General features: G+C 37.9%; 3 protein-coding genes and 1 long non-coding RNA gene across 4 annotated transcripts in view; 1 reads left to right on the top strand and 3 right to left on the bottom strand.

Moving 5' to 3' along the window:
• LOC148186315 (uncharacterized) overlaps positions 1–16,864 on the bottom strand; it is a 57,069-nt gene extending 40,205 nt beyond the window's left edge. Inside the window, exon 1 of the long non-coding RNA XR_015774912.1 lies at positions 16,687–16,864. This is a non-coding gene — a long non-coding RNA (uncharacterized LOC148186315). The remainder of the gene's footprint in view (positions 1–16,686) is intronic.
• On the bottom strand, positions 830–4,269 carry LOC121959182 (leucine-rich repeat, immunoglobulin-like domain and transmembrane domain-containing protein 2). Its single transcript, XM_042508393.2, has 3 exons — positions 3,761–4,269; positions 2,790–3,571; positions 830–2,604 (listed from the first exon to the last, which is right to left on the bottom strand). The coding sequence occupies exons 1-3, from the start codon at positions 3,868–3,870 to the stop codon at positions 1,817–1,819; spliced, it is 1,680 nt and encodes a 559-aa protein (XP_042364327.2). The 5' UTR covers positions 3,871–4,269; the 3' UTR covers positions 830–1,816.
• On the bottom strand, positions 5,614–9,083 carry lrit1b (leucine-rich repeat, immunoglobulin-like and transmembrane domains 1b). The gene is made up of 4 exons (XM_042508391.2): positions 8,824–9,083; positions 7,997–8,457; positions 7,410–7,715; positions 5,614–7,276 (listed from the first exon to the last, which is right to left on the bottom strand). Exons 1-4 carry the CDS (start codon positions 8,943–8,945, stop codon positions 6,213–6,215), a joined length of 1,953 nt encoding a protein of 650 aa, XP_042364325.2. The 5' UTR covers positions 8,946–9,083; the 3' UTR covers positions 5,614–6,212.
• Positions 13,492–18,983, top strand: rgrb (retinal G protein coupled receptor b). The gene is made up of 7 exons (XM_042508396.2): positions 13,492–13,941; positions 14,188–14,344; positions 16,182–16,303; positions 16,724–16,877; positions 16,984–17,101; positions 18,091–18,204; positions 18,543–18,983. The coding sequence occupies exons 1-7, from the start codon at positions 13,866–13,868 to the stop codon at positions 18,681–18,683; spliced, it is 882 nt and encodes a 293-aa protein (XP_042364330.1). The 5' UTR covers positions 13,492–13,865; the 3' UTR covers positions 18,684–18,983.
• Positions 18,984–19,535: the final 552 nt, after the last annotated feature.

The following is a 19,535-nucleotide window of genomic DNA, read 5'->3' as shown; positions in this document are numbered from 1 at the left end:
CCTAGGCGGCATGTAATGTCACAAACTCTCCCTTCACTTTCGCCCAACAACTTGAAGTTTTGACCTGTTTTTTTAAACTGAAATTACATTTTTGTTAGTACAGAGAGAGTAAAGTATCGTAAAAAGGTAACAAAGTTTACAGGATCCAAATTCCAGCTACTGTTACTGTTTCACATGTACACTGTACCCAGCCCTAGGCTGAATACAATTTTGGACGACATGCTATAGAACGACTTAACTGTGACTTTTTCTTCGCAATGCTATACTAGAACTTTCAACTTTCAACATACTATACTAAGTCCTACAGTTTTTTTATACACTCTATAGTATGACTTTTTTTATATTAACAGCATACCATACTATGACTTTCTTTTTTGCAACACCCTACATTAGGACCTTTTTCGCCATACTATAATATAACATGTTATACCTTTTCAAAATACTTTACAACAACATTTTTTCCGGCATACTACAATATGTACTTTGGACATTACTTTTTTGACAGACTACAATATGAAACATCATTCATGTAAAACTAACAAAAATGTATATTCATATATTCATGATTATATTGAAATATATCTGTTTAAATATAATTTGCATTTCACAAATGAAATAAATATCCCCTTATTTGCTTTCAAATGATATAGAGACACACAGAGAGCTTGGAACTGTCATTAAATGGAAATATCATGTCCTGCTGACTAGGACTCAGCTAGAAAATCACTTTAATCTGCTTACCAGTGTATGTATAAATGCACGGGAAAACACAGCTTATGTAACAAATCCTCTGAGTGATTGTGCTAAAAAATCAGAGTATGTCTCAGCATTCGTCTCTGATTTCCCTTTAATCCACATCAAATATCGTTTCATTCCATTACATGACAGCAAATCTGGAGTCTGTGGTAAGAAAAACAATAAAAAAAATACATTTTTTCCAACACAAAGTGGATTGACATCTTCTTAACCAGCACATAGTTACAATTTAGTTAGGTGAAAGTTTATAGTGAATAACTGTACAAAGTATTAATTATTTACATTAGAAAGTTTGGGATTTTTGCTCTCAGTATCAAAACATTAAGACAAAAAGCTGAAACCAAAAGAAAAATCAAATGCATTTTATCACAAACTTTTTTTGTACATGTATATTAACAAAGATATTAGCAAATTCTTCTTTTAGTAAGAAAAAAAGGCATCTCCACCTTGCGTTGACAGCTTGCAATATATATTTACAGGATGACTATACTAAGAATAACCACACTGCCTCTCATGTACAAGTCCTACATTCAAGTCACTGTGATACAGCAATTATCCAATTTCCCCCAAAATAGTCTTTGAAAAACCATTCAACAAAACATACTGTTTTTCTGTATTTCCATAATTCCTAAAGACTTCTCAGATAAATTCTTTCCTAATCCAAACAAAAATGGTAGCTGGAGATGACAGATGTCCTTGCTAAATTAAAACTGTAAATCAAAATTGAAAATGTTTTCTGTGTCTGTGTTGATTTTACTTTGCATTACACAAAACATTAATGTTTTTGTGATGTAAAAAAAAGAGCAAAAAGATGTCATTTCTGGCTACCTGAATGACAAAGATAGTCACATCTTAGTTAAGGAGTTCAAAATTTTGTGTATTTTTTCATCCAGATGGTTGGACGAGTCTTTGAGAATTCTGGATATACCTTCATAGTAACGAGAATTATTTTTCAGAAAATCAGATGCTTAGCACTGTGACTCAAATGCAGAAGAGCAAACTGGGGCTACGCTAAACCACTATTTACAAATACATGTATGTACATTTTTTCACTTTGACACTAGTACAGATGAGCTGCACTTCCCCCTTTGCACCTGTCTTCAGACTTCCGCCTCTTTTTGGGTTTCTCCTCTAAGTCTCTGCACAGGCCTTCCTCACTGCCCGCCTGCAGGCTATCGAATGTTCCCTGCCTCTCTGTCCCCTGCACATCATCTCCGTGCAGCCTGCGCTTCTTCCACAGCTTCACGCAGCGATCCACGCAGCTGAACCGGGCCTCCGTGGTGCAGGCGTACATGCCGGCCGGCACTGCAAGCACCATGGCGCACACAATGACGATAATATGGATGAGCCTCTCTCTTTGCTCCAGCTCACTGATGTCACTTCCTGTCACGAAAACGATGCACTGGCCCTCCCTCGGTGGATGGTTCTTCAAGGACACACACACCTCGTATTTGGTGACAGGAAGGAGGTCGCTGACGGAGTAGCTGTTGATGCCGGGGCCGATGTAGATCATCTCCTTTTTGGGTGAATCATATTTGCCAAAGTGGATGGTGAACCAGGTCTCCGCTGGGTTATCGGTTGCTGCGTACCACTCAAGGGTGATACCATAAACTGTCTGCTTGGCGATGCGGATGTCAATGTAGGCGTCCTCATCTGATGACAACATGGGGACAGGTGGAGGCAGAGGGGCAGAGGAGTTTGAGGCACTGATGTTAACCACGATGCTGACAGAGGAGTTGCCAATGAAGTTGTTGGCTATGCAGGTGTAGAGTCCTCGGTCTGCCAGGCGAAGAGAGGGGATCACTAGCTGGGAAGTGACTGTCTCCTCGTCTATGTGAGTCTCTGTAGCTGCAAGAAGATAAGAAAACATTTAAATCAGGGGCTTGTTGACATCTAAAAAAAGACATAAGGCAACACTGCTATTGTACTTGTTTCTTTTCATGAAGCAGATGCAGCACAAGTTCAACACACTAAGTGCTCTTGGAGCAGGTTCACAACAGTTTAATGGATGATAGTAATAAAAAAAATCTTACCAGCAAATCCTCTTATAATCTTCAGACTGTACATCCACCGAATGGTCGGGCCGGGTCTGGCCTTTGCTAAGCACGTAAGTGTTGCATTTGCTCCGAGAGGTAAAGTGATGTTGGTCTCTGGGGCAGAGGCCACCGGCTTCATGCATGTTTTCAACTGAACCTCGTGGAAAAACTTGTCAGCCTTTGAGGCGGGGCCAGAGCACACCAAATAAGAGTTCATTAGAATGATGGGAGGGCTGACGGCCCTGATGAATTCAACAAAGCCTTTAAGGCGACAGTCGCACAACCAGGGGTTGTCATGCAGCGCCAGAACCACATTGGAGACCAGCCCTTCTTTCCCCCACGCTTTTGCTGCTGTTTGGTAAAGAGGCCAATTAGTGAAGACATCTTTCGATATGACAGTAAGCTGATTGAAGGATAAATCTAGATAGGTCAGTGCAGGTAAGTGTCTCAGAGCATGTTCAGGAAGAACATCTAGTCGATTGTGCTTCAGGTCCAATATCTTCAGTTTCGGCGTGTCCTGAAACGCTGTCCATGTTACTGAAGTCAGCTTGTTCCCTTGCAGCCTGAGCTCAGTCAGGTTGGCCAGCCCCTCAAGGCTTTTGATGTTCATCAGGGTGATCTCATTGAAATTCAGCCAGAGGAACTCCAAGGCACTAACTTTTGAGAAAGATCCTTGAGGTAACTCAGTCAGGTGGCAGTTTTCAATTCGTATTTTAGTGAAATCATGTGGGATGTCATCTGGGATTCGTCCCATGGAGGTTTCCATGCAAAGTAAAGACCTAGAATGGTAAAATGAGATGTGTTCAGACAAGAGAAGTGTATACTTTATTTTGAAAGCTACTTATGAGCACTATCTGATCAAATTTTTGCATAGTGTTTGAAGTTTTTAGGACAATTTGGTCAGCAGGTTACATTTAAAACAACAATAACCTACTAAAAGAATGTGCATAGTTTCAGCGGTCACTTACCTTCCCAAGCTGTCATCTGTGCAGGAGCAACCGGTCAGACAAGTCGATGATCCAGGGGTGATGACATAAAAAAACAACGCGATACGTAATGCGGCATAAAAGGTGTCCATATTCCTGGAGGAGCATGTGAAATAGGCCTGTGAGGGCAGGACATGGACTGCGTGGAGGAAAGCCTATTACCTTAATCTTCCATGACGTAACACTTGAGACACCGAGTGACATGTGAGACACTCAAGAAAGGTGTATTTATAGCAATGGTACACTTTGTCTAGAAAACATTGTCCAATCTCAACAAAAGCATGAAAACAAATGTTCAGTCTCGATTCAGGGAGTTATTTTTGACTGTATTGTAGTTCTGCTCTCAGGTATGACCCCAAATTGCTTTACATCAGTCTAATTTAATTTATTTGTCCCCAGCTAAAGTGCAGGCATCGACATGACAGGAAGGCCATCTGTATTAAGTGGGCCGGAGCCCGTCGGGCTTAGCAGCCCGAAGAGGGAGGGCTGCACAGAGACAGAGAGACAGATGTCTGGAGTGGGCTGTAATCTGACCTCAATAATCTGAACACTGGTTGTCTCTCAGGTTGTTAAATCAGCATATAAAGCAAGTGTGAAACCAAACAACATGTACAACACTTAAGTTTCAATCTTTAACATTTTTCCTTCAACATGCTACTGATTATCTCCTTTTGTTAGTTTGATTGCATGGTAGTAGGCTACATATTAGCCAGAAACATTGGCCAGAATTCTAACAAATAATTTTTAATGATGTGAGTTTTGTTTATCTAGATACGACATGCATATTTTTCTCTACACACATCTGTATTTATACGAGGCTTTCAAGTTGAATTCATTAAATTCTAAACCTTTAGCAGAGAATGTCAGTTTACAATATGTGTTAACAAGAGCAAAAAAAAAAAGGTATTAGCTGCTCTGTGAGGCTTCACATTGGCACTAAGGTGTTTTAATCTAAATGCTAATGCTGGCACACTAACATCCTTATATCAATGATACATACATATGTTTAGCATGTATAAAACGTGTTGACAATATGTGCTAACATGTGTTTAGCAGGTATGTTAACCATGTTTACCACTTTAGTGTGTTAGCATGCAAACATTTACTACATATGTTTATTTGTCAAAATAAATGATTTAAAGAAAAGAAAGTATCATGCCATTTATTTTGATTTAGTTCACATTTCTTCAAAAGAGTAGTGTATCTGCTGGAGAAAAAAAAAATCTGCTCTTTTTCTGAAATGACAAGATAAAAATCATGTTAATTCAGGAAAAGAGAGAATTTCTGAGATAATGATATTGATAATTCTGAAAAAAAGTAGATTTTTATTCCATGAAAACATGTTTCATTCTTTGATAATAACCTTGTTAATTCAGAAAAATAGGCACGTTGTTTTTTGGGGGGTTTTAAAGGTTTTTTTACACTTAAGTATACATCTACTATTTCAATCTGGTTTTGATGAACATAGTACGTCTTAAAGGCTATGTGACCTGGCTGGGATTAGCTGTATGTTTCCCTAAATTAGCAAATATGCAATAGGGCAGAGAAGGGTATACGCAGGTACACGGAATATACTCACCACTTTTTCTGTCCAATTACATTACCCACCTATCAGCCAAAAAACCAATGGAATATAAAGGAGGATATACCCACTTCCTGTCTGTGAGTCATCCATTGACTCAGTAGTAAAGCCATCTCATCAGCTACCACTACACCACTGCATGAATGTTTGCCACTTTTAATAGCATAATTGGATATTTTGTATTTCAGTCAAGATAATTACCGATCGATTTAAAAAAAAATTGAGACATAAAAAAAAAACTTGAGAGCATATATCAATATAAAAAATATTTATTTTTATACAGTACATTTATACATACATACGTGTTTCAGGTTGCAGATATTTACACATTATAAAATTTAGGCTACTATTTTAGGTGTTTTGACCCAACAGTAAACCTGGCACATTAACATCATACTGACATACAAAATAGACTAATAACTGCCGGTTCATGATCACTCTAAATATGTTTAAAATAAAAATTTAACACAATGCAGAGGATACATCTCAGGGGGAAAAAATCATTAAATGGGTTTTAGACAGTGCAGGGCAACATTTTCCTCTGCAAAACATTACTTTAAAAAGTGCATTATGTATTAAAAAAAGATGTTTTTACACATTTACTGTACACCACATGTAAATACTGAAACCGTGTCAGTGTGTATATGTTCCCTTTTTTGCTGTCCACCAAATGAATGGTGGTTTTTATTCCCACAAGGCTGTAAAATAACTTTATACATCCAACGCTGACCGAGCTCAGTGTCCTCTGTGTGTCCTTTTGAGTCTCTGAGCACAGCAGTTTTATCTATTCACGTCACAGGCCCTTAAAAAAAACAAAGTGCATCCTCTAGAGACTGAGGCATTCTTTTGGTTTTAGCAGAAATACTCGCTTGGTGGCCCCTCAGTTCTGGCTGTGGCCTCCGAGTCAACACTGGACCTCGCTGAGAGCAACCTGTTGGATTCGTCAGGATTTAGCCTGGTCAGGTACTCGCCCTCCATTCCTTTAGCTTTGGCCCCTGGCCCCAGGGTCTCAAACGTGACATATGAGTCTTGAATTTCCTTAGACTGTCGCCCCAGCAGCTTTTGGCAGCGCTTCTTTAGCGCCCCGCAGCACACAATTAGTGTCAGGGGGACAGCGATCACGCACGCCACAGTTATCACCACCACATTAATGAGCTTCTGAGTCCCACTGGCACTGGCCGCCTCATCTGTTGAGAAGATTACACACTGCTCCTTTTTCGGGATCAGGCCTTTGACGCAAACACAAGCAATGTACTTTGTCTTTGGTACAAGGCCATCAATGGTGATCCGGTTCTTTCCAGCGCCTACGTTGACCCGTCGCATGTCTCTCTCACCAAATACAGCATATAGGATGCTGAATTCTGTGGTGTTTGTGGCCGTAGGGGCTCGCCAGTTCAGAGAGACAGTGTGGTCGGTGTCGCCAATCACCTTCACAGAACGCACTATCCTTTTCTCCGGAGCTTGCTGTAAGGACGAGGCATTGGCGGCTAAGTTACTGAGAGCATCCACCTCCACCGGCTTCTGAGCTTCTGGCGTCTTGCCTCGTCCCTCCGAAGCACCATCAGAGACGCTGTAGCTCTCAATCTCGTACTTCCCAGTCACTCCTTTGCCATTGAGAGGCTCAATGATGGGCTGGGCCGCCGTGGTGGTTGGTGGAGGAACATATCTGGCAATAAGTTTCTCCTGGTATGCTGCTCTTCCAATGCCGCCAGGTTTCTTCCCCCTGGTTCTCTTAGAAACGCCACCACCTGCTTCTTCTGACCGAAAGGAATCTGTAATCACCAACGAGATAATGGCATCTGCGGTGCCCACAAAATTTGTTGCTTTGCACACGTATTTCCCAGAATCGCGGTAGGCGACTGCAGGCACACTGAGAATCGACCAAATTATGCCCTCCTTTGAAATCTCTTCCTGAACTGAAATGATAAACAAACAGATTAGTTAAACAGATTAGCACAAAAAGAATGTCTTTAATCTCACTGCCACTTTGACTTGGACAGAAATAGAGTTCTATTCTTGATGATTTGGATTTAGTTCAGCAGAACTCACCGGTGCCGTTCATTTTCTTGCCATCAGCACGGCTCCAGGACAGCTCAGGGATGGGGACTCCAACTGTGCCACAGCGCAGCAGGACATTGTTGCCCAGTGAGCTGCGTACACGAGCCACGGCCGTGTGCACCCGAGGGCCTTGGCACCTCTGCAGCTCCGCTTCGGTGAAAAGGACCCCTGACAAGCTCTCCGGATCGGCACACCGCAGCCTGGTGTCAATGAGAGCCACAGATGATGAAGGGGATTTCTGAAACTGTACCAGATCATACAACCGGCAGTCACACAGCCAAGGGTTGTCATGGAGACCTGCAGAGGAAAGCAAGTGTGACAATGGGCTGTCAGTGATAAGTCAAGCATCCTTGTATCAAATACTGGCACTACCATCTAGTATATCTTCCTTTACACAACACCAAGGAGTTACTTAAAGACCTGTTCTGACAACTTGACACACTGCTCACAATAACTAGAATTAGACTAATCCCTAACTCATCTTTAGATGCTTCAGGTGTCAAAGAAGTGGTTATCATGCAAGGCAGCTTAAAAAGAATACGTTCCCGTATCCTAATATATCACAGCTTGATCCTCACCGAGAATTAGCTTGGAGGAATCTGTGTCCTGGGATGGCTTCACACTCAACCACATGGTGAGAACGTCAGCAGGGACTGTCGTCAGAGTGTTGCTAGATAAGTCCAGATATGTGAGATTCTTTATGTACATGGTGGCATCAGCAAGGATGGTGGAGATCTTGTTGTTGTGTAAGTCAAGGAGCCTCAGGTTTGGCATGTCAGTCAGAGATTCCCAGGGGAAGGAGGTGAGGGAGTTGCCATCCAGCCGGAGCTCATCGAGGTTGTAAAGACCTCGGAAACTGTCAACGTTCAGCGAATTGAGTGAATTGAAAGACATCCACAGAAACTCAAGGTTGTTGAGGTAGTGGAAGTTGTCGCTTGAAATGCGTGAGATTGCTGTCTTTTCAATGCGCAGCTTCGATGTGTCAGTAGGAAAATTTGGAGGAATCACGGTGATCTCTGGATCGTTGCAAAGTACACTCCTGAAAGAAAAAAAATTTAATATGTGATTATATATACTATGACAGTTAAAAGGTACAATATCAAAAGAACTTTTAAATTAGATAGGGTTGCAGAAGTGTATTTAATATATATAATTATATATATTTTCTGTCTTCGTTTTTGTAAAAAAAAAAAAAAATCTAGCTAAGTATTTATTTGAGAAAAACGTAGTAACCTATTGTTCAGTAACAAGCAAAGGAGATTAAAGGGCAACTCCAAGTTAATCCTCCACTATACTGAGTGACTGAACAGAAGAAAGCTGCAGTGAAAATCACTTTTGCACGGAAGATAAAAATAAAACACATGTAAAATTCAAACATAAACATTGAATTCAAGAAATTGCTTACCTTGCTTTTGATCCATCGCTTAACTTGTGGAAGAAGCAGCTGCATTGTGCAGGACATGAACGGCACAGCAAAGGAAGAAAAAGTAAAGCCAAACAAAAAGCAGCAGCAAAATGTCGCCTCATTTTTTCTCCTGCAAGCTACTAAATGCTATGCAGCTAAACTACAATTTAAAAAATAGACGCAATAGCTCCTGTTAATGAGACAAGGGATGCATTGTGGTGGTTTGCAAGCTCACAGCTCCATACTGCTGCGACTGGTCTGAATCCTGAGATAAAAAGGATAGGCAGGGATTAGCGGAGGACTTGGGTTATTTTCATTCACACGATTAGGCTATTGCTTCCTGGAAGCTGATAGGCTGCTTCATTTTTACTTCTATACTCAGGGGAATACTTCCTAATTGTTGATTGGATAGTTAATTATGGACACAACAAACTCTGTAGCATCTAAAGAACATGGAGGCTGCAGGTCAACAAAAATCTACCTACAATAAATGTAGTTAATTATTATGAATATTTTAAACATTAAACTGTTTTTTTTTCCAAGTAGGAAAATTTAAAAAATTAGGATTTTTTGACAGATTTTTTTAAAATATATTTTTTGTGTTTTATGATTTTATTCTTCATAGATTTTTCTTTTTCAATTTTATCTTTTCAGTCGCACATATAATGAAAAATACTGGTGTAAACACTGTAGGAGTGATAGGCCTCCTATTTCACATTATACAGACATTTATTCACCAGAAGAAAAACACTTACAAGATTAATATGAAGCACAGGATGACCTACAGTAAACATAAATCTGCTCTTGTTATAGACTGTCCTTACATTGTATATTTTTTATTTTGTAGTTACTGACTATGTTTAATACTTTGGCAGTCTGCAGTTTGCATGATAGCTAAAAGTTTAGCAATACATGACCACTAGATGGCAATGGAGAGTTACTGCATGTATTTACTGTAATGTGTCACTCAGCCTCTTGTTATTAGACCCAAACTTTAAACCAGATAATGACACACTGTAACCACACGTAGTTCACTTAGTTTCGGTATCAAATAAAGAATCATTTTAAAGACTTCAAAGAAGTCAAAGAACAATGTGAGAATAATCTCTAAATGTTAAGATCATTAGTGCAATATTGGTATCATACTGTACTATGTAACTATAATTGTCAGTTGTATTATGCAAAACACATTTACTCACATTTTGTGTGTGACACACTTTGTGGGCGACAGACGTGTCGTCACTGTTAAGGTTTTTTTTTACAGGTACAGAGGTTTAAAGACACGACTGTACGCCGGGATTTCCAATCCTTTAATCCAGTCATCTCTCTGTCTTTTATTATTAAAATATCTTTGTTCTATTTTCTTTTTTCAGGAGGGTTGTCCCTGGCAAAAAAAAAGAAAAAAGGTAGAGTTCTCCTAATAAAAATCGCTGATTTAAGAGCTGCTAGTGAAATGATCAATATGTATTTTGACAAATCTGGAGAAAGATAATTAAATAAAGACTCCCAAAATGTTTATTTCCAATCTAAGAAATGTTCATTTGTAGAACACAGTTTTATGTCAAAAAATGCTAAACAATTCATGCAGTGGTGGAAGAATCATTCACATCCTTAAGTACAAGTAAAAATACTAAAAAAAAAAAAAAAAAAAATTTAAAAAAGTCAATTAAAAGTGCATTCAAAATGCTATAGCAAATGTACACAAGTATTACAAGTAAAAGTATTCATTGTACAGAAACACTCATTTTGGAGCTTTAATTCACTGTAATACTGGATATTATTACTGAGTTTGGGGCGTGATTGTCTGCACGGGGTTCACAACATGGACATGTCTTAGCCAGCAGCTAGCAGCTCCAAAGCTTCCCAATTATTTCTCATTTCTGATGTTATCATTTGATACTTTTATAAACCAAAATATTTATGCAGTTTTCATATCTTGCTCCTGATCCTCAGTGTGTTGGCACAAATGCATTTCCAACAGAGAAACCTTTGTTTCATTGCAAAACCAGCAGATTATGACGATGTAATTAACTGTTGGCCAATGCATTAATGTGTAACCACTGCAGGGGTGCAAGCACAAAATAATACAGACAGGCTATTCAGGTTTTCAGGTCAGTTACAGTCGTGGGCTTCATTCCCAAATTTTTGAGGCTAGCCCCCTGTTAACATGATACTAATTAAGAAGTTAAATGCATTTCTGATATCTTCCAATAAACTAAGGCTTTATGGTGCTAACTTTTGTAAAGGATTAGCTTTTTCATCCTCTATCTGTCAAAATACAGAATTACAAAGCCGCAGAATTTGTTGCACGGTGCTTCAGCATGCAAAACTTTTACATTGGCATGTGGATAAACCAGGTGGTGTAGAGTCCATAACAAAGATTGCCATTAATGCCAGTTTATCAATCCAATACATTCATGTTCTCAGTGCGTTGGCTCAGACCGGCTCTTATTTCCCCACACTCAGCTGCAGTAGATTAACAGATTGTTTTATAGAAACATTTGCATTGTGAAAGACACTGCTTTATGTTCCTGCACGGCCTTAGGATTTAGATCAACAGAAAAACACATTATGATACAGATTCTCCAAGTTGTCTATTTTATCTATAATATATAAATACATTTGAGTCACCAAACTGAGACCTTTGTACCAGAGCAGCAGAAGAGAACCAACACTGCAACTCGTTTTGTTTTTGCTGTATGTGTGGGAGTCTGTAACTGGACAGGCTTTCAGTCTGGACAATATGGGCCGTTTGTGGAAAGGGTATTATAAGTCTATTGGGACACATCATTACTTCATAGTTAATGAGTTTGTGGTAATCTGTGGGCAGATTAGTGGTGCAATCAGACTCTGCCCAAATGTTACATTTTTAAATGTTCAGGCTGCCGTGAGAGCCAAAGGTCACTTTCTGCATGCCCTCGTTTTTTGGGGGTTATTTTGATCCTCAGATATAAACGAGTAAATGGATTAGATCCTGATGCTTTTACAGAAATTTTATTTGAACTTTTAAACTTACTGTACTGAGGCTGGTACATGAACCACCTGTTCTTGAGTTTGAGTCCAATTAAAAGAAAAAGTAGTCATTTTTCAGTCAGGATTCAAGGCAGTTTTTGGGGAGAAAGTTGTACATGGACGTAATCTTGAAAAATGTCTCCACTGAAATTATAACACTTGACTTCAGAATTAAAAATATATTTTTTTTCTCTTACTTGCAGAACTGTTTATCAATCAACAATTTTTTGGTGTTGGTGTTTTCTTGCAGTGTTGGAGATATTCATAGAGATGTCTGCCTTCTCTCTATTATAATGGAATTATATGGCACTTGGCTTGTGGTGCTCAAAGCACCAAATATATATATACATATATTTATGCAGTTTAGGATTACAGAGACATTGCACAGTAAAAGACATTTCTGTAAATGTTCCAAATTAGCCAACTAGGCTTTTCAAAAAGCCAACAGCAATGTCTCTTTGCAGAAATCATGACCCTGTGACTCAAGATAATCCACAGACCTTGTTGTGAGCAGTTTTGTGGAGGAACTACTTTCCTTTTTTTTTTACCAAACTACACCCACCAACCGCATCACTGCTCAGAAGTAAGCGTGCATTCACTCATGAATGAGAAGCTCGTGCTTGTGATATCTTGAGATGTAAACATTAATGGCGTCTTCCTCAGCTCAGCTGTAATGTTACCTAGGTAACAGTAGATGCATGCTTCCTTCTGCACAATGATATGGGCGGTGGGTGTAGTTTGGTAGAAAGAAAATAGTTCTTACATTAAACTGCTCACAACAAACTGTCAATTATCTTCATTAAGCGAGTCATGATCTTTGGAAAGAGACATTGCTGTTCAGTTTTTTATTTTTATTTTTCAGGTGCATTGCACAACATAAGCCAAGTGCCATCTAGTTCCATTACACTGGAGAGAAAGCAGGAATCTCTACGGCCGACATCTCCAACACTCAGCAGCTCACACCAAAACACTGAAGACTGATAAACAAGCACTGCAGGTCAAAGGGAAAATATGTTGTTGTTTTTTGGGTGTGTTTTTTTTTTGTCCCTTTACAACTGTTGAGTTGTTCATTCCCACCAAAATCAGGACTCTACTGCAAACATAACTGCAATGTAATTTCTATGTATTCATTTAATCATTTATTTATTTATTTGTCCATTTATTTGTTTACATATCGTGCAGCTTTATTTGGTGGGACGACTTCTTAAACTTAACAGTCCTTTAAAGTCAAATTAAATCTTTTTATTTATATAACCCCAAATCACAAATTTACCCCAAAGGGCTTTACAATCTCTACAGCATGCAGCACCCTCTCCCCATAGCCTCCTGATTTAAACTATGACAAACTTCCCAAAAATCCTCTAAAGGGGATAAAAAAAGAGGAAACATCAGGAAAACTTTCTGGTAGGGAGAGACAAGCAATAAAGGCTCAGTCAAGGGTAAGACTGCCTGTTTATATATTTTTAAAATAGACATGTTTTATAAATCATCAAATAAAATATAATTTAACACAATGCTAAACCACTGAAAAGAATGATTTAAACAAATATGTTGTATAGAACTAACATTGTGATTTGCTGAGCTGAGCCACCTGTTCAGCCTACTGAATAACTTTAAGAACAACATTTCCCATGTTTCCATTTTTTCCTTATCACACCAATGCAAACACAGTCAGCTGAGGAGAGTTTTCTAATGCCAATTACGTTTTCTGCTGCAGCCTAAAATGTACTTCGGCTAAATTTACGAAAAAACATCGCAGCTGAGCACCGAATCAACAAACTTTAGTTCAAAGAGTTGCGCATTAAACGCGCAAAACTTCTTGCGCTCGCAAAGTTGCAGGAAGTTTGCAGGAAGTCTGCTCGTTAGAACATTCTTTGAGGGATTTCAGAAGGGGTTTACTCAGATTAGTCTCTTTGTGCTTTTTCACGTGAAAGAGCCTTTATAAGGCGTCATTTTGTTGGAGACGGTGGTGCGCCAAACAACAACGAAAGGAACTTTTGGTGCAAAAGTTTAATTTGCGCATTTTCAACATGGCAGCGTATACATTACCGGAGGGATTCACGGAGTTTGATATGTTTACATTCGGCACAGCGCTTCTTGTTGGGGGTAAGTGAACCGAGGACACCGGAAGACATGTTTCTGGCACAATTAAAGGGACAGTCCACCTTGAAACTATGTGTTTATATTATCAAAACAAACGGAAATACCAACCATGCAATTATTTAGTCGATATTTTTATCACTGTGATGTTTGAAATGTAGTAGTTTTCAAGCTTCCTGCGTTGACTATTTAGGACTGATAACAGTGTGAGGACAGAAATTAAAGAGGCATTTCTCTTTTTTTCACTTTCAGGCATGCTTGGATTCTTTCTCAATGCCATCAGCATCGTGTCTTTCCTCACAGTGAAGGAGATGAGGAATCCCAGTAACTTCTTTGTCTTCAATCTTGCTGTGGCTGACCTCTGTTTGAATATCAATGGACTCACAGCTGCGTATGCAAGCTACCTCAGGTATCAAACACGGATTTTAAAGTTTTATTTTCCTCCCCCCCGAAGGTACTACTTTTTCCTGAGTAATCAAGTATCATGATGATTATGATGATATGTCACTAAAGTCAATATTAAAGTAAAAAAAAAAAAAATAAAGTTTAAGTTAAAAGTTCATCAAATGAACAATTATTACAAAAGCTTTAGTTTCTTTAAAAATCATGGTTCAGACTCCCTCCAACAATGCAATTTAAGTATGTATACATTATTCTTCTTATTATTATTACTAATAATAAGAAGAATAAAGTTCAAGACGTAAAAATAAAAAAAAAGAATCCAGATATAAGCATATAAAATAGGTAGGTTAAAATAAAGAATAACATGTAACGAATTAAATACAAAGTAAGCAACATCAGTCAGTAGTTGCAAGAATAGACAGGATGTAACAAGAATGTACCGCAGTAAAATGCATTTGCAAAACAAGTGGAAATACATATGTATATACAGAGGTGCAAACACTAAGGTTTAAAGACAGGTTAAGTGACATATATGTAATATAAATTAAATAAATCAAAATCTGTGTAATACTTATGTAAATAAATGAGGCAATAAATATATAAATAAATGTAAATATAGGTATTTAAGGGAGTAAAAATAACAACACAGGAATTACTGTTAGTAAGGTTAGAAGTTGATAATGCTTTGGTGTGCGAGTCTGTGAGACACTCATGCCTCAGTCAGCTGTGAAATAAACGTGAAATTAAAATAACTTCCACTCAAATAAATAAAAAAAATTGTGGAATTAACAAGTAAAAGTCCCTGAAGTCAATAAAAGTAGCCTAGGCCTTAAAAAAATGAAAATCTATTGATTAATTTATATTTTTAAAAGTACTGACCTATTCATATATTTGTATTTATCTTACTGCCTCATTAAATATTTTTTTTATTTATATCATGGGCATATTTATTTATTTTGATTAAATATGTATATAATAATATATATACCGTGTGGTTTTTAACGGTGTTCGGCCTGTTGTTGTTTGCTCTTTCTTTGTGTTTAATGTGCTCTCAGCATCATAGAAAACGAGAGCTCGCCCTTAGTGATTCCTCGAGATTTAAATAAAGATTGAATGAACATGTTAAATAACCCTGTAGGTTTCATAATCCTTAATCTACTCCATAATCTACTATTCACTGTGTTAAGTTCTTTTCGTTTTTCAAGCAAATCTGTTTGAAGTTACCTAACAGGATATGAATTAACATGTAGCTACGTTCATATTTTGTATGTCCTGTTTAAACCTCTTAAACCTTTTATTTACCCATTATGGGTCCCTATTGATCTTCTTATTTTTCCCGTACTGTGTGCATGGTGGTTGTATAAAGCATGAATTTACTGGGTGAAATGAAGCATGAAAGCACAAAAACCTTAAATAATAAAGCACTTAACTAGATATCAACAGCATACTGGTGCATACAGTATCAAAAAATTGCAGTGGGCCCAGGTGCATTCTCGCTTCAGTATTTCAGCCATCAAAGATAAAACACAGGGATTGCAACATAATTATCAAGTTTTTCTCTTTTTTTTTGTGACACACAGGATTTGTACCTCTTGAGGTCGCTGACTGAAACAATCTGAGAAGGATGTATCATTCTTTGGTTTAACTGCACACAGATCTTGTTCATATGCAACTTTTGACAAAGGGTTGAGAGGCATTGCCTGGCTACAAAGGGTCACACATTTTCATTCCCAGCATGCTTTTATAGCTTGATGTAGTCATCTAAAAACACTGTTCATCATACAGGAAATAAGCAACATCCCTCTGCATGCTAGAGAATGATCAAAATTTGCTGTCTTTCCTAGATATTGGCCATTTGGTCAAGATGGATGTGCCTATCATGGTTTTCAAGGGATGATAGCGCTCCTGGCGTCCATGAGTTTCATGGCTGCCATCGCTTGGGACAGATATCATCAGTACTGCACCAGTGAGTACAACATATCACTAGTACTGCACCAGTAAGTACAACATATCAACAGTACTGCAGCAGCGTAATAAATATCTCTATTAGAGTAAACCCATCTCATTCACAGAATCACACAAAAAAGTGAGAGATATTTAAGACTAAATTGAAGGTATCTGGAGACTAATATCAGATGCCTTGATACTATAATAATATATCATATGAGTACTTCAGCGTTTCATTGCATTTCTTTGAGGGTTTTTAGAAAGTACTGCATCAGAAGCAACCTGAATGATTTAGATTTGGTCAAACTTGCTTTTGTTTTTGCAACAGAAACTGCGGAAAAATTTCAACACGAGTCATTAACTATATATAGCTACCAAATAATATGTCAAATGTCTACTCACATCCAAAGGACGCCTTGCGCATGTCTTAATCCTGCAGGACAGAAGCTCTTCTGGAGCACGACTCTGACGATGAGCGGCATCATCTGGATTCTTTCCATCTTCTGGGCTGCTGTTCCTCTCATGGGATGGGGCGTCTATGACTTTGAGCCAATGAGGACTTGCTGCACGCTGGACTACACCAGAGGGGACAGGTAGAGTTGTATAAGTATAGGAATGATACTGTAAACTGGAATGTTGGCATTTTCTGTTTTCATCTCTATCAGTTCATAAATATGTTTATTTATGTTTTTTTAACAGGGACTATGTGACCTTCATGCTGACTCTGGTGGTGCTCTACCTGATTTTCCCAGTTTTCATCATGGTTTCGTGTTACAACTCCATCCACAAGCACTTTAAGAAAATCCATCACCACAGGGTAAATGTGCTGCAATATTCTCAAAATCCCTTTTAAAGAAACACATTTCCTTTTGTTTTAATATTTGATCAGATTCGGCAGAGAAAATGCACATTTCTATGTAACCTGAACTCAACTGACTTGTTTTAGCAGCTCTTGTAGAACACAGTGTTCAGTGTGTTCGTGAAAAAAACATCCACCACCGCCTCTGAAGATCACTAATTAAAATCTCCCCTTATGAAAAAAAGTACATCTGAAATGCAAAGTTTTGAAAATGAAAAAAGTTACTTCTAGATGCAAAGTTAAATATTTCACGTGAGTGTGATTTCACGTGAAGCCTAATCTCCTGTTTCAGTAAAATGATGTGTGTATCTTAAATTAAAATATGGTAAATCAAAAGATGTTTTTAACTATAATGTGAAAGCAAAGCTTTCAATTAAAACATTTCACACGTGTAGTGACATATTTCACGTCATATTGAGATTTCACATATGAAGCCAAATCTCACATTTCTGTGAAGTGACAAATTCTAAAATTCTCATAAAATAAAATATTGTTTTTATACTTACATGTGAATGCAAACCTTAGCATAGTTCATTTCACATGTGAAGTGAAATACACATTGTTTTAATTTGACTGTTAATGAACGATTCATAAACTATTAACTAACATTTAACAAACTAATGTAATAAGTCACATCCTTTTTTGAATAAGGGTTATATCTCATTTACTTAATCTGTGTACAAACAGAAATAAACAACAAGTCATGGTATTTCTGAGAGGTGAGTGCTGGAACATTTCTTGCTAGCTTACAGTCTTAACATTGACTCTATGAGGCGGATAAATGCAGACTGCACAAACACTTCAGTGTAGCTTGTTGAGCTGAAAACAACAAAACTGATTTTTTTTATATTTCTAGCTGAATATTGTAATATTTAACCACTGAAGCTGTTTTTGCACTCCATTGCATGTGTAATATCTGAAGTAACAAGATCAACTTTGTTTTCCAGTTTAACACCAGTGTGCCTTTGAGGGTAATGCTGATGTGCTGGGGCCCTTACGTCCTCATGTGTATCTACGCCTGCTTTGAGAACGTGAAGCTCGTATCTCCCAAGCTAAGAATGGTGAGCACTTTTAGTCAAACAGTTTGTGGAGAAATACAGTCTGAATGATGAAAAAGGAAGGATGTAAGTTTTATTGCTGGCTTGATTTAAAGAAGGCTTCTGGTTTATTTAATCTGGCCAAACTGTTGGCTTCTTTACAGCTGGTCTGATCATTTGACCATGTTTTTTGCTCTGTTGGTGCTTTGTTGTAGTAATGTCACCATGTTGCTTTATCTACAGTTACTTCTGACGTGTTCACGACGGCCACAACTGCAAAAATAAGACCCAAGTTGTAATAAAGTTAAACTGTCCTTTAAATCAAGAAGTTACATGATGAAAATCTTTGTTTATGCTTGCAGGTGCTTCCAGTTGTTGCAAAGACAAATCCTATCTTCAACGCTCTCCTCTACTCATTTGGAAATGAGTTCTATCGAGGCGGCGTGTGGCACTTCCTCACCGGACAGAAGATTGTTGATCCAGTTATTAAGAAATCAAAATAAAAGGAAACTCAAAACGCTCTCGCAAATGACAATAAATACAATGCCAGCAATAAAACTTACAAATACAATGATTTGTTTAAACATCTGTACAGTTAGAATATTTTCACAAGTGGACAGTAACTTGGGACAATCTACATTTGGAGCTTCATGTTGGATTTGTGTAAATCTACAAAACATGTGCTGCATGTAATTTATCCACTTTGAAATGACTGCATTTGTTCTACAGCAGTTTGTCTTTAACCTGCACTGCTTCTACATCCATGTTAGAAAACCTACAATAAACACATTGTGTTGCTGCTCTTCTAATGTATCTTTAAGCCTGAAAAACTGAGCTGCTGTGTACAGCAACGGAGCAAGACTTCGTAAACAATCAAGGTCAACCCAAACCCATTTGCGGTAGTTTTATCCACTATTTTTAGGCTGTTTTTAGATAATAAAATGCTTAAAAATATGTAAAAAAAAATTATACTTAAAACAAAATGTAGAGCCTAAATCCTATTTAGGATCTAATTCTTCTCCATCCTTATAATCCTAAAACCATAACATTACACAACAAACGTTGAGGATGATCCTTTTTCACTTGTGGCACGTAAAAGGGGGCAAAAACTGTATGATGGAGCTATTTCTAAGTTAAATAACATAGGTAGGGTTGGAATATGGCATAAACAGCATCACTAATCTTAACAACTTGCCCACACCCCCCTAAAAAGTTGGAGACTCAATCTACAATTAAATCCATCCCATAACAATCTGGGCTGTTTTAATTGCAAATGAAGGATCCCAAACAATGCAAAGTAAATGTGGTCTTCAATACTGCGCATTCAAGGCCAATAACATTTACTCAATTAGGTT

The sequence above is a fragment of the Plectropomus leopardus genome, chromosome 19 (assembly GCF_026936395.1).
Source record: "Plectropomus leopardus strain MGB_pleo_1.0 chromosome 19, ASM2693639v1, whole genome shotgun sequence".
Lineage (NCBI taxonomy): Eukaryota > Metazoa > Chordata > Actinopteri > Perciformes > Serranidae > Plectropomus > Plectropomus leopardus.
Note: the sequence above shows the minus strand (reverse complement) of the source record. Positions and strands in the feature narration are given on the sequence as shown.